The sequence below is a fragment of the Panicum virgatum genome, chromosome 7N (assembly GCF_016808335.1).
Source record: "Panicum virgatum strain AP13 chromosome 7N, P.virgatum_v5, whole genome shotgun sequence".
Lineage (NCBI taxonomy): Eukaryota > Viridiplantae > Streptophyta > Magnoliopsida > Poales > Poaceae > Panicum > Panicum virgatum.
In genome coordinates this window covers 46,958,687-46,973,817 of record NC_053151.1, presented here as the reverse complement: position 1 = coordinate 46,973,817, position 15,131 = coordinate 46,958,687, and the positions used below count along the sequence as shown (strand labels likewise).

At 48.3% G+C, this 15,131-nt stretch overlaps 3 protein-coding genes across 4 annotated transcripts; all 3 read right to left on the bottom strand.

The window, feature by feature from the left end:
- Window positions 1–92: 92 nt before the first annotated feature.
- Window positions 93–2,730, bottom strand: LOC120682951 (pentatricopeptide repeat-containing protein At1g03560, mitochondrial-like). Its single transcript, XM_039964959.1, has one exon. It carries the CDS (start codon window positions 2,636–2,638, stop codon window positions 710–712), a length of 1,929 nt encoding a protein of 642 aa, XP_039820893.1. The 5' UTR covers window positions 2,639–2,730; the 3' UTR covers window positions 93–709.
- A 1,197-nt stretch (window positions 2,731–3,927) lies between these two features.
- LOC120681349 lies at window positions 3,928–6,118 on the bottom strand. Its single transcript, XM_039962850.1, has 7 exons — window positions 5,974–6,118; window positions 5,682–5,765; window positions 5,062–5,222; window positions 4,734–4,931; window positions 4,481–4,654; window positions 4,020–4,409; window positions 3,928–3,939 (listed from the first exon to the last, which is right to left on the bottom strand). Exons 1-7 carry the CDS (start codon window positions 6,116–6,118, stop codon window positions 3,928–3,930), a joined length of 1,164 nt encoding a protein of 387 aa, XP_039818784.1.
- A 6,614-nt stretch (window positions 6,119–12,732) lies between these two features.
- On the bottom strand, window positions 12,733–13,854 carry LOC120683536. 2 transcript variants are annotated; one of them, XM_039965618.1, is made up of 3 exons: window positions 13,555–13,854; window positions 13,265–13,473; window positions 12,733–13,175 (listed from the first exon to the last, which is right to left on the bottom strand). In XM_039965618.1, the coding sequence occupies exons 1-3, from the start codon at window positions 13,667–13,669 to the stop codon at window positions 13,014–13,016; spliced, it is 486 nt and encodes a 161-aa protein (XP_039821552.1). In that variant the 5' UTR covers window positions 13,670–13,854; the 3' UTR covers window positions 12,733–13,013. The 2 variants fall into 2 exon arrangements, with proteins under 2 accessions (XP_039821552.1, XP_039821551.1); XM_039965617.1 differs by having other exon boundaries at window positions 13,265–13,479; window positions 13,555–13,852.
- Between the last annotated feature and the right edge of the window lie 1,277 nt (window positions 13,855–15,131).

The following is a 15,131-nucleotide window of genomic DNA, read 5'->3' as shown; positions in this document are numbered from 1 at the left end:
TTTAAGGTGTTAAATTCAGCACAGTTTTCTTGTAATAGATTCTACTTGGATACACACTTTCCTCCAACCAGTTTCATCTCGTACGTTACTGCTTAGGAGTGATATATCATAGAAGTGTCATATTGTTTAGCTTGTCCAGACAAGAACAGACCCGTCTTTCTATCTCATGCATTACTCGACACCCATTTAAATCTGGATCGAAGCTTTTCATCAGTCATCACTCAGCAGGGGTACCTCTGACTTGCGGTTGGGTGCTACCAATTTAAAAAGTGCCAAAGCAGCACCAGAAGGTCTTCATGGCTTCACATTTTCTGTGATAGTATTTTTGACGCTACGGCAATCATACCTGATTCATCGAGTGAGATACCTTTCCTTTTGGATGTAAACGAAGTAATTGCTCCAAGTAGATTCTGGTCCTAGAATCTGTATCGATGTAGTGTACAGGTGTGTCATCGAAGAAACTGATCTCAGTTTGGTTCTTCAAGCAATCAGGGAAAGGTATCTTAAAAAACTGAATAGCAATATAATTTATCGATTTAAAGCTGGTGAAGCTTTCTTTAGCCCTCACAGCAACCAAACCATTCAAAAGAAAAACCTGTGCGGATGGAATGCTTTCTTCAGGAAGATAGCCTGGGCCCTGGAGCACGTGATGTTAACCTCGGTGTGACTCAGGGCTCTCCTCACTTTTGAGGAAAACACCACTGGCAACTCACTCAAACAGGGTCTGAAATTTCACTCTCTTTTTTATGCTGCCAGATCTTTCATACCCAATGCCGATCTTACTATGCACCAGTTTAACTGCCAGGTCAGTGTTTCCAGCTTTTCTTAGTGCATTGATCATCATTGTTCGAACCCTCCCAGGTATCTCACGGCCCTTCTGCACAATTCCGTCTGCCAATCTGCAGGCCTGCTTGAACCTGCCAGTCTTACACAGGATATTGATCATATCCTCATGGGCTGTCTCAGGGATCACCCCCATTGGAGCCAGTTCATCCAGTATCCTGCATGCCCGGCTGAATTTGCCAGAAAGGCAGAGTCCATTGGCGAGGACCCTGAAAGCTGCAGCAGTGGGGGTGATTCCTTTATCAATCATACTGTCCCAGAACTTCAGGGCTTCCTCATTCTTGTGTTCCTTGAACAAACCATCAATGAGTATGGTGTACGTGTAGACTGTTTGATCACAGCCGTCATCTTCCATTCTCTTGTACAAAGCACAAGCATCGCCTGTTCTTCCTGCTTTGACTAATGCATCAATCAGAACGTTGTAACAATATGAGTCAGGCACAAAGCCTTTGGACGCCATCTCCTTGAAGAGCTCCTGTGCCTGGTCGAGCATCCCAGCTTTTCCAAAGCCATCAATTAGGCTTGTATAGAAAATGGCATTCACTGCAACACCCTTCTCTACACAACTCCTAAAGCATTCAAGTGCCTCATCCATATTGCCAAATCGGCACAAGCAATTAACAACCACACCATATGTCACCGCATCAAGCTCAATTCCACTAGCCTTCATCCTCTCAAAGAGTGCCATTGCTTCTTTCTCCCTCCCAAACTTACCCATCGAGTCAATGAGTGCAGTGTACATGGCTGCATTGGCAGGACACCCTCGCTTCAGCATCCTCTCAAACACTGCCATCCCCTCGAATGGTTTCCCATCCTTGCAGAGCGCTCCAATCACCAGCACATAAGCATGCTGAGGTATCTCCTGCTCCATTCCCCTCTCTTCCATCTCTTGGAACAGCGCTATGCATTGTGGAAACGTGCCCTCGCTGTAATGCCGCTGCATGAGAGTAAGGTAAGTAACCTTGTCCGGCACGAGCTGTGCCTGTTCCCCCATGTCCGCAAAACGTGTCATTGCATCCTGGGTCCTCCCCGCGCGACAGTACCCCTTGATGAGAATGTTGTAGGAAACCACGTCAGGACGCACCCGATGCTCCGTGGACATTGCGTCGAACACGTTGATGGCAGTGTCTAGGAGGCCGGCGTTAACCAGGCCATCCAGCAGGCAGTTGTAGGTGAGCCTGGACGGCTCGACGCCGGCGAGGCGCATGGCCTGCCACGCCCACAGAAGCTCCTCGGAGAGGCCGAGTGCGGCGAGACTGCGGATCAGAGACGCCGACGACGCCGGCGTGAGATGCTGCAGGACGGCGTCCCCGTGCGCTCGCAGCTCGGCGACGAACTGCCGCACCTGGCCGACAGCATCTGGGGCTGCGTCCCTGGAGCGTGCAAAGGAGTGGACCAGCGAGACATAGCAGCTGAGGAGGCTCTGCGGGTGGGCGAGGAGGTCGGCGCCGTTGGGCAGGGACCGGAAGAAGCGGAGCGAAGGGAGCGGGTGCGAGGCGAGCTGCGGGGAGCGGAGCGCGGCGGCGACGAAGGCCGGGGAGAGCCGGATGAGGAAGGTCTTGCAAAAGGCGCGGAGGTCGGCGGCGAGGGTGGCGGGCGGGGAGCGGAGGACGAGGGAGATCACGCGGGGCAGCCACGGGGACGGGGCGGGCGGGGCGGACGAGGCGGAGGCGTACGGGCTCGGGTCCGCGAGGTCCGGGTACGGCTCGATCCACTCCGGCGGCGGGAGCCGCTGGTGGTCGTGGGGCGCGGTGGCCGCCCGCCGGCCGCGAGGGACGTGGCAGAAGCGGCGCATCGGACGAGTGCGGCGGCGGCGGCAAAGAGGAGACGCGCGGCAGGTGTTCGATGAAATGAGAGGGGAAGGCGTTTCTGAGGTCTGCCTGGCCCAATGACGATCGCGCCCAAGAAACTGCTGCTCGGCAAAACCCTATATACAAAGCAAGTTTTGCCGTGTGCCGCACATGACAAAGAGCATACGGCATTCAGACGTCGGCAAAGACGTCCTTTGCCGTGTGCCAAAGCTGACCCACGGCAAAAAAAAAAGCAGGAACCTGGGAAGTGAGGTGGCGGCCGCCTTTGCCGTGTGCCCGGCGACGTGGCACACGGCGAAGTTCAAATGTTTGCCGTGTGCCTTGGCTTTGGCACACGGCAAATATTGGTTCTTTTGCCGTGTGGTGTGGTTTTTGCACACGGCAAATGTCTCTGATCCTGTATTTTTTATTACGTATATGGTACCCCAAATAATACAAACAGTTCACATATATCATAATAATCATCGCATGCAATCCAAATAAGCATCGGATGCATTCAATATTATCCAGAAATGCACAGATACAAATAAACTCTAGTATCGTTCATCGACAACCACAAGTTCAAGTCAAGTCCATACAAGTTTATACGGCAAAGTCCATACAAGTTCAAGTGCAAAGCTTGTCTCTAGAAATGAAGTCCATACAACTCACGGGGCCGACGGCAGCGGCGGCGGTGGCGGGTGCTGCGGCCGCATCGGCGGGGGCGGCCATGTAGGCGTCTGCGACCAACCTTGCTGCGGTGGTGACGGCTGCTGCTGCTGAATCCAAGCCACCCATTGAGGCGGTGGCCACACAAACTGCTGAGGCTGCTGCACTGGAGGCGAGAAATCATGATTCACTGGCCCATCATTGGATGCCGCCGACTGATTCCACACATAAGCGAATATATATATTGCATGTATTACATAAGAATTAAGTTACGGACATTCAAATTTAGGCACAAAAATTTAGTTACATAAGAATGAAACTACAAGCATTAGCCTAAGTTCTAAGTCATTGTAGATGTATCATAAGACATTATTTTTAAGTAAATCTAGGTTAATACTAAGTCACTAAGACATTCCGAAACTCGATAGGAGTCAAAGCCACTTACGGTAGGAGGAGTTTCTGCCTGACGAACAAGTGGGGCCGGAGGGAATTGTGGAGGCGAAACACCCATCGCCGAGCCCAGGTTTTGCATAAATGTTAGAGCTTGATCCAATTTTTGCTGCATGTTGTCCCGCTCGGCCCTCCACCTCTCCTCTGCCGCCTCCTGCCTTGCTTGGAAGGCTGCTTACATCTGGGCCTAAAAGATTTGATCCCAGAGTTAGAATTCAAAGCGAACATATGTAAAAATGGAAGAACGACGGATGAAACAGAAATAACCTTGACAGCCTCAATCTGAGTCTGTGTACTGTCTGGCCGTGGGCGTATGGTAGGGCTTGAGCTGGTACTCCTGGCTCGAATCTGTAAGAGAGTGGGAGTAGTCGCCGTGTCGACTAAGCTGTCGCCAAACCAGTACTGTCCATGCTTCTTGCCTCCTCCCGCCCTCATGACGACTTCTCCATCAACGGGCTCATTGATCGCATCAAACTCCGGCCCATGAATTTCTTGTGCCATCGAGGTGTACCCACTGAGGCGGCTGTCGACGCTTGCGTTGCTGTACGCTTCGGGCGGATCCTGCGGGTTAAAGGTGACATCGGACGTCGCCTTTCCTTTGTGGGCCAAACAGTATGCCTGGACTTGGGTGCAAGGCACACCACCATGTGACGCCGACTGCGAAAAAAGGAAGATGATTAAAAATTATGCAGAATTGAGAGTTAGAATAAAAAAATTAATTCACATACATATCTAGCCGCGTACGCCTTGAGGTTACGGTTGCCCTGATGGTGCGGTGCACCTGGCATCAGCAAACGCCGCTGCCGGGCAGCCTCGTGCATCTCCAGCCATTCTTGCGAGCACCGCCGGTCCACTATCATTACCCAGCACGGATAATCATTGGCAATCCACCACGGAGGCACCTGCACATCATCAATATGTAATACATTTAAGAAGAACAAATGGAGCATAGTTGATAACTCCTTAAAATTGAGCATTTACCCGCAAGTATTGTTCCCGGGTGAGTCTGATGTCTCTCGCAGGTCCTTTGTAGATCATCACTTTTTCGATCCTGGCCTTGTAGTCGATGACGGCCTGGATGCGCGCCTCGTAAAGCATATCGGCCACCAACTTATAACATGCTTTGCTAGCCACCTGCATCGCACTGGGCATCATTCCCTCCTCGCATCTGTAGAAATCCTGCACAAAAATGTGAACAAAGTCATAATTTCAAATCCCGGTGCAATGAATATGATGTATTTGTAAATGTAGTGCCATGAAGACTTACCTAGAGTTCGCTCAACACCCGGTGCGCCTTGTTGTCGAATACCCTGCCTTCCTCATCTGGTCCATCCGGTGCAGCGATGTAGTGCTCCCACGAAGATGCTGGCTGACGTACCCCAGCAATATCCATGGCGTCTGGGTAGTGTCGCTTGCAGAGGAGTCCCAAGATGCCATTGGCCATGCGGTTGTGAGCAACACCTGGAACAACTATGGAAAAGTTCTTGCGCAAGTTATTGAGAGATAATATTAGTGTCAATTGTGACTTTGAATATATCAAAAGAAAACATATTGAAATATTATAAATTTACTTACCTTTTCCCATCAGGTCGGAGTACCGGTCGGTGCTCTAGAGGTATCGGACGATCCGGGAGCCTTGACGGGCCTCGCTGCCAGACGGCAGGTACGCCCAAGTCCTCCTCCTCCTCCTCGTCCGCCCCATCCTCCTCCTCCTCCTCCTCCTCCTGCTCCTGCTCCTTCTCTTGCTCGTCCTCCTCAGCACCGGCATCCTCCTCCTCCACAAGAGGAGCCCCTCTCCTTCTCCTGCTCCTCCTCCCAGCCCTCCTCTCTACAGTGTGCCGGAGCCCTCAGCGGCGTCGTGCGTCGACGAACCCGCTCCACTCCTCCGACTTCTCCTGCCTGTCCGTCGAGTCCTCTGGGAGAACTCACCTGCCTCAGTAGATCTGCCGCCCAACAGGTCTGTGAGTGACCTCATCAGACCTCTGCTGCGCCCCACCATCGCCGAACAATCTCCTAAAATTAAAATGAGTAAATCAATCAGTAGATGTCATTAAAAGTAGTACAATTAGTATATAAAGTAAGTACAATTACTAAAATGAACAAAAATAGTACAAAAAAATTAATTAGTACAGTTCTTACATGTATTAAAAATACTCATCATGATCCGGATTAGCCGGATCATATGTCTCATCATCGCTATCACGTGTGTCGATATAATCACCATCGATCTCTATAGGAGGAACGCTGTCATCATCACTGTCATTGCCTAAGCGTAATCGTTCTAGTAATTCTAAGTCCTTGACATTGTGAACCTCATCCCCTGCATTGTCGTTATCAATTCTTTCATTGTCCAGTTCCATTCCCATCGCTTCGGTTAAGTCTATCTGAAAAGTCTCATCTAGCCCATCTTCTTGAAAGAACTCACCGGCATATGTGTTTGGGTCTATGTTGTAATCTTCATTATTCGGGACAGGTAATTTACCGTGTGGCGATACCTTGTACACAACATCCCAACCCTTGAGATGATTATCGGTTTGGCACGGGTATGAGAGATAATAAACTTGCGTGGCTTGTTGAGCCACAATATAGACATCATCTCCTGTATACACGGACGCTTGTTGAACTTCAACTAGCCAAGATTCGGAGTCCGTCTCACAGCATGAGGATCAAACCAATGGCATTTGAATATGACAGGTTTCAGAGGTTTCGACCCATGAAACATGAGTTCGTATATTTCTTCGATTCTTCCATAGTACTCGAGCCCATCGTCTCTTGGCGTAAACACTCCAGAATTTGTGGTCCTTCTATTCGGCCGACTCTGCTCGTGACTTGTTGTGTGGAAGCGATATCCATTCACGTCATAAGCTCCAAATGACTTGACCCTATAGGCACAACCATTGGCAATCTGACGCAACTCGGCATTCATTGAGGCATCAGTTTGGGCCTGCAAGTTCAAACAGGCCAAATTATGTACACGTACGAGCAACTTGTAAATTCATACTATGAAAGAGCCACGACATAGACATTACCTTTTGTTTGAAACAAGAAATAAAATCAAGCCTTCCATTTCCCGCACCCTGTCTAAGAAGGGTCTCAGCTTCCTAGAGGGTAGGTGTCCTTGATCGATGCCAGAATTGCACATGAAATTTCCTGTTCGAAAGAGAAACGAATGGGTTGAATGCCGAAAAGGGAGTACTCGAGCACTAAATGAATGCAGATAACTTACTCTATGTACGGCTGCACTTCGGATAGGTTAGTCAACACATATAGCATGATACTGCGCCACTCTTCAAAATTCAAGGTCTTGATGCTCGCAACACTTGCACTTCCGAGTTGCCCTTTGAAAAGGCTGAGGTTCGAGGCAGCTTCCCCAGCATTGTAACGTGAGGGTGGATTATGCACGCTAGGAAGATTTTCAGTATAATATTTCGATGTGAAGTTTGACACCTCATCTAGAATGTATGCCTCTGCGATGGAAGCTTCAATTTTGTATTTATTTTTACATTTAGTTCGAAGGACTTTTTGACATCTCTCAATTGAGTAGCACCAACGACCTTGCACTGGCCTCCCCATTCGTGTCTCGTATGGCAGGTGCAAAATCATATGCTGCATCGGGTTGAAGAAGTTTGGTGGAAATATCTTCTCCAACTTACAGAGCAACACATGCGCCATTTTTTCCATTTCTTCAATAACGGTCAGAGATAACTCCTTAGCACAAAGCTGGCGGAAGAAAAAGCTCAACTCTGCCAGCACTTGCCAGACTTATTAGGGAGGTATCCTCGAACCATCACCGGAAGAAGCCTCTTTAACCATATGTGGTAGTCATGACTCTTAAGCCCGTTGATTCGCATAGTAGACAAGTTGACTCCCTCCTTAGATTCGCTGCATGCCCATCAGGAAACATTAAGGTTTGAAACCATTCTAGCACTTACCTCCTCTGTGGCCGTTTTAGGACAAAATCGGCCTTAGGCTTTTTCCATGCCTTGCCTGACCCAGGAGGCCTCATGTCTAGCTTTGGTCTATCGCATAATGTTGTTTGATCCACTCTGGCCTTAACGTTGTCCTTTGTCTTCTCTGCAATGTCCATGATAGTTCCGAAGAGTGCCTCTGCGATATTCTTTTCAGAGTGCATCATATCAATGTTACGTGGAAGGAGGAGATCGTGCATGTAGGGAAGCCTCCACAATCCCGACTTTCTGCGCCCAGGCATGTTGCTCACCATATCCCTCAAAACCACCTTCTGCATTGGCCACAAGACTATCTAATTGAGCACGAGCACCAGCACCTGTCATAATATGAGGGGGAGGGTCCAGAACTTCGACACCTTTCGTGAAGTTCTTCTTATCGCGTCTGAATGGATGGTCAAGAGGAAGGAATTGTCGATGTTTATCAAACGAAGAATATTTCCCACCCTTCCGTAACCATATGAACATCAGAGCTACCTTGCATACTGGGCAAGAAAACTTTCCGTGAACACAACAGCCGCAGAATATCCCATACGCCGGCAAGTCATGCAGGGAATAATGGTACCAAACATACATTCTAAAATTTTTCTTTGTAGCTCGATCGTATGTCCAAACCCCTTCCTCCCAAACACGGAGCAAATCATCAATCAAGAGCTCCATGTACACACTCATATTATTTCCCGGATGTCCAGGAATTATCAGCGACAAGAATATGTTCTGTCGTTGGAAAATCACGCCGGAAGGGAGATTGAGGGGTATAACGAAGACATGCCAGCAAGTGTAAGGTGCAACCGACACTCCATATGGATTGAAGCCATCTGTTGCTAGGGCAACACACACATTACGAGCTTCATCTGCTTTGACTCCATGAATCCCATCAAAGTGGGTCCATGATTCAGCATCGGATGGATGTACAAGCTTATCAGGATTGTATCGAGTTCCCATTTTGTGCCATGTCATCTGTTTCGCGAACTCCTCGGTCATGAATAGCCGTTGGATCCTCGGTATGGGCGGAAGGTATCGTAGGACTTTCACGAGGACCACGAGCTGTCTCTTCTGACCATCACTAGTCTCTACCTCTACTAACCTAGAGGATTCACAATTTGGACAATACTTTACTTCCGCATGTTCTTTCCTAAACAAGATGCATCCCTTGGGACATGCATGTATCTGCTCATATGGCATCTTCAATGCACGAAGGAGTTTCTGTGCCTCTTACATGCTCTTTGGAAGAATGTGACCTTCCGGAAGCAGAGTGCCAATAACTGTCAATATAACATCAAAAGCATCTCGACTCAGGGTAAACTGGGACTTCACGGCCATCAGGTGTGCAATGGCATCCAGTTGTGAAACCTTCGTATGCCCATGAAGGGGTTCTTGTGCTGCAGCCAACATGTCATAGTACGCCTTCGCGGTTGGCTCTGGCTCCTCCTCGCTACGTTCTCCCTCGAAGTGTACTTCATGAAAGTCATCTAACATATCTCCTACCCTGGCATCAGCATCATGATCTTCAATGCGTTGCCTAACGACCTCATCTCTCATACGATTCGCTTCACCATGGTAGGTACACCGAGTATAGTCTCTCGTAAATCCATAATTGCAAAGATGTTGTGTCATATTTTCCCGTGTCTGTCGACGCGTGTTTCCACATTTCCTGCAGGGACACCAAGTGCATGAGCCTCCTTTAACCTTTGAAAATGCTCGATCCAAGGAAGCCTCTGTCTTCTGAATCCATTCCAAGGTCAAGTCCCCCCCTTGTTTCCAACCGGAGTACATCCACGCACAATCATCCATACTCTATCATATCAACGAGTAATATAATATAAAAGACAATATTATATTCTACACGATACCTAAACTTTCTACTAGGTTAAGATAGGTCCTAATGCCACCCAAAGATGCGTAGCTGGAGTCGATTTCTATGCTCTACTCCGATCCGGGACAGAATTTCGGCAGCATTTCCCCGCTGTTCTCCAAATACATGTCTCGGAAGGGAGATTGTGTATCAGGAGAACAACGGGGAAATGATGCCGATTCTCTGTCTCGAAAGGGAGTAGACCATGGAAACTAACCCCATCTACGCTTCCTCGGGTTGTCCAAAAATGTGGACAATTCGAAATAGATACGGTCGTACATATGCAAAGTTTTGCATATTTCCATCCGTATCTATTTCGAACGGGAGACGCCTAACTAGGTTACGTGATATACGAACATGCGGTACGAAAAGCAGAGTCTTGTATGCCTCACCTTGCTATACGTCCTGCAAACTGAGGTGGCGAAGGCCGGCGACGGGAACTAGGTGGCGGTGCTCGGTCCTGCAGAAAAAAAATAACATATGTGAAATTATAATCAATGATTTGTTACTATTGGTCATCTCAACAAAAAATATTGAACTAGTGTTGTATGCTTCAGATATGTTTCGTTTCATTTGATCTTGAACGTGCAGCGGGAGAAATCATCTAAAAAAAAGGGGTTCATGATATACATGGAACCATGTGACACACCAGCCCAACCATCATATCAACACAAACGAGAGTTGCTTTGGGCATAGATGTGTCACATGGTTTGATGACAATCATGAGAAGCATAACTACATGATTTGTAACAATTAATGCAGCCACAAGCTCAAGATCATCATATGTTACCTAGAACAATTCTAGGTTAAAAATTATATCATCACAAACAACTAGATCATATAATCTACTCCGAACAATAAAAGGAGCGAAGGCCTTTTTCACATGCTCACCTAGGGCTCAACGGCGAGCGAGGCGGGGACGCGTGTGTCGGTGCAGGCGCCACAGCTCAACAAGATGGCGTATACGTACTGCAACATTAAATCCTACAAAAATTATAATTTCATGTGAGGTCAATTTATTTATTACACTAGTGCATAATTATTTCCATAAATACCACTAGTGCGGCATGTGAGGTCAATTTCACTATCTTTTTTCCTTTAATTTCATGCAAATAGAAAAAATACAGCTATATTATCCATACACATTTGCATCAATTGCAATGAAATGACAAAGAAATGGCCAAAAAAATCACCAGCGTAGAGGCGGGAGGAGGTCAGCGGGCGCCGGCGGTGTGGAGTGTGGCCGGGGCCGGCGGGGTTGAGGCAGGAGGAGGTCAGCTGGGGCTGCCGGGGTGGAGGGCGGCCGGGGCTTGGCCTGCAGCGGCGCCACGTCTCGGCGGCGATGCCCGGGCCAAGCCTGCGGCGGCGTTGGGGCCGGCGGCGAGCCTCGGGCGGAGGGGGCCTCAGGCAGCCGCGTCCCCTCGGGCTGCTGGGGTTGTGGCGGGCCGGGCCGGTGCCGGCGGGGCAGCGCGGCGTGGCGAGCCGGGGCCGTTGGCCGTGGAGCGGGGTGGCGCGTCGGGGTGGCGGGGCGGTGGCGCGATGGGGCGTGGCGCGGCGGGGAGGTGCGGCGGCGGCGCGGCCAGCCGAGGTGGCGCGGCCGGGTTGGCACGACGGGACGGGGCGTGGCGGAGCGGGGTGGCGCGGGGCAGGGCGATGCGTTTGGGACGAGCGTGTGGTCGGGAGGCGCGCGGTCGGGACGAGCTCGATTTGGATAAGGGCCGGCTGCCCTTTTTGCCGTGTGCCCCCGATCTAGCACACGGCAAAAAGGGAAGGTTTGCCGTGTGTCCCCGATCTGGCACACGGCAAACATGCCATGTCGGCCACACTGAGTTTACCATGTGCCTCCTGCAGGGCACACGGCAAACCAACGATCTCTTTTTTTTTGTTCCAATATTTTTCCTATAAGTTCATGTTTGTAAATTTTGTTTGTCACATTTTGTCCCTTTGACAAAATATTTTTGATTCTTTGCCAAAGTTAATCTTTTCTGGTTTTATGTAATACAAAACATTATTTCATGCACTTTTAGCTCAAATTCAATATATATCACATGAGATTATTTAGTTGCAAAATAAATTGGTAATTACCAAACTAATCCAAAAAATAACCAAAACTTGACATGAAATCAACTAAGTGCTGGTTTGCCAATAGAAAAAATTTGAAAGTCAACACGCATTTCGTTGCAAACATTGAGTTCAAATGGTAAAGACTTAGTTACAAATATACGGAATCTCTATAGAGATGTTCCGATTTCTAACATCTGTACTGAAAACTTGTGCAAAACTTTCCCAAATTTTTACCATAGTGTCCATGCATGAAATCATAATACCATGACAAGTTTTATAATTTTCAAAATTCATTTGCTTTTAATAAAAAATTAAAATGATTCTTCGAAACGTTTGTGCTCATGTGTCATGAACAAGATCTTCATAACTTACTTCTGTATTAGGCATATATCCTCACATTGTACTCCATAACATGAATATAATTTTTTGATGCATTATATTCCACTATTTAATAAACTCCCAGTTCAATCACCAAGAAATTCGATTAATGAAACTAAAGTACTAAATATGGCAAACTTCATGTGAAATATAGCAAAATTTAAAACGAAGTAACATACATTATATGTGTCTAGCAGAAAAATTTTGGAGGGCAAATTCAAATTTTTTTTCCCACATGTTTGCCGTGTGCTCCACTAAGGCACACGCAAAACGTGTGTTTGCCGAGTGTTTGATTTTTGGCACACGTCAAATGCACGTGTTTTTCGTGTGCCAAACTTTCACTGTGTGTTTCCTCTGCTGGTTCACGTCAAAGAAGCAAGGATGCCGTGTGCCTGGAGTTTGCTGTGCGTTTTGGAGAGTGGCACACGGCAAAAACTTCATTTGCCGTGTGCCTTTCCTTTGCCGTGTGCTGTTTTGGCCTGCACACGGCAAACACTACATTTGCCGGGTGCCCGAGGTTTAGCCCACGACAAATCTCTGGGCACACGGCAAACGCACGGTTTCCGGTAGTGGTCAGTGTCAGCTTGCCGCTTTGCCTGTATTTGCTCCCCGGAAAATTTTGTCCAACGCAACAGAAACTTTGCAAACATGAAACCAAATCGAGATTTCTGACCAGATCACATGAAATTTATTTTTTCCGTAGCCAGATTTGATCCAATTGGGAGGGACGATTTTCCGTAGCCACTAGCTAGATTTGGTTGCATGCTCAAGGGCCTGAACCTTGTACATATCAGTATATCACGGAAGTTGAAACTGAAGGAACCCTTGAGGTATGGCGATGCAACTACAGAAGAAAGGTATGATGACGACTGAATAAGTGAACATGTTATCAGGCTCATCTTCTTGGTCAATCATGAGCATCCAGCAAATAAAGGGCACTAACAAAAAAAACTCTCTATTCCACCATAGCCCTAGCAGCAAGATAATCCTAGGATGAAGCTAGAAGCCAGGGTCGTCCCACTGCAGGACGGCGGTGCCGAGGTTCTGCTCCCTCTTGAGCTTGTCCTTGATGAACCAGTCGCAGACGCGGCCGGCGTTGAGGTCCTCTATCGGGACGCCCTCCTGCTCCGAGATCACTCTCAGCAGATTCAGAGACGATATCTGCGGAACGCACAAAACAAGTAGTGGCAGTCAGTGCCTCGTCTAGTCGTGTGGCATCGCGACCATACAATGATCACTGGAGGACTTACAGTGAGGCGGCAGAGGAAACGCTCGTGCGTGCTGAGGCCGGACATCTCCACCAGCCCGGCCTCCTCCAGGCTCAGGAAGGTCCTCCTCTCCTGCTCGTCGGTGCCGCTTCTTCCCTCCACCGCTTCTTGCTCCTCCTGCTGCTGCTGCTGCTTGTCCTCCTCCTGGCACCTCCTCCTGACCACCAGCCGCGAGGACGTTGCATCCCTCGCTGCAACCGCACATTCAGTCAGTCAGGTAAGCGGTTGGTTACAAGATGAAAAGAATTCGTCACCCAGTCTCGAATCTCGACCTGGTAGCAGGCGGGGGAACGCTGCTCGTCCGGGCAGCACCGGCCTCGGCGGCGGGAGCAGCGCGGCCGCCGGGTGCGACTGATGCGGCTTGCAGGCGCTGATCATGTTCTGCATATCGCCTGGGAGCTGCAAGCCGATCGGTGTTTGAGCGAGCACCTCCCTTGTGCTGCGGCGGTGAGTCGCTGCTGTTTCCTCGCCCTGGATGGAGCGGGCGACGGGACGGCAGATGCTTGCGCGCTTGCGGAGGGAGAAGAAAGGGTGGTGATGCGGATAACGTTCGTGGCCTCTGCCACGTACTACACTACACACGAGGTAGACGACGGGCCTTAAAAGGGCTGTCATGCCTGAGGCCCAGTATGTGCATACGGTAGCACCGTGGGCCTTGACAAGCAGCCCATCAAATGAGCGATTTTTTTATTTTTTTATTTTCAATTTTGTTTTTTGCAAAAAAAATATTTTTGTTTTCGAAATTTACAGGAATATACCCCGGCCGCCCCGCTGCCGGGTGGCAGGAGCTTTTCTGCAAAAAGATTCGCGGAAAATTTGCGCCCGGGCCCCTGGAGGACCGTTCGCCCGTTAGCGGGGCGGCCGGCCCCCGGCCGCCCGGCTGCGGGGCGACCACCTCCCCCTCCACTATATAAGAGTTTGGCTGCCACCCCACCCCTCATTTGCATCACTAAAAATCCAGAAAAAAAGAAAAGAGAGGAGGGGTGCGGAAGAGAGGAGAAGCGGCAAAGCCCTGCCGGATTTTCAAGCCGGCGAATGTAGATAACCGAAATTTTCTACAATTTACAAATAGATTATGTTGTAATTATTTTTGTTGACACAGTAGATTAGCAATTATTTTAATTATTGTCAGGAGTAATTAGTGGTACATTAAAGATTTTAATTAAGGATTTAGTGGTACTATAGTGGTTAAGGTAAAAATATAGTTTTCAAGTTTAGGTGTAGTTACTTGTAGTGATTAGCGTTGATACAGTACATTAGCAATCTGATTAATTAATGTTAGTATTAACAATCTGATTAATTAATGTTAGTATTGATTAGTATTAGATTAAGGATTTAGGTACGGTTATGTATGGATATGTATTTGAACCAGATGGTAGCATGTAACAATATAATTTTATTATGTATGTATGTGTAGTTGAACTAGATGGTAGCATGTAACAATATAATTTTATTATGTATTGACTTATAGTGTTGTATGATGGTACTATTTAATTTAGATGTGTGTGATTGTATTGCATTGTTTTGATCTTATGTGGTAGGTATGGCCGGGGTTACTCCTGCGTTGCTGGACCCAACAATAGACTCGGGTCACCGGTCCTTCCTTGCTGTTGTTTAGCACCAACAAACTCAATGCGTCCACGTCCACCTGCAGAGTTGGTTCCTGCAGACCCACAATGGGTGCCCAGGTGATATGTCGTCTATTTTCTGTTTTTATCCGTTATACATTTCGTTATATAATGTACTAACGTTTGTGCACCGTATGATGCAGGCTGAGCGAGGCAGGTCTTCTCACTGTGGCTCGTCTTGCTGAGAGTGCCTTGGTGAAGCTAGACAGGTCTCTACTTTC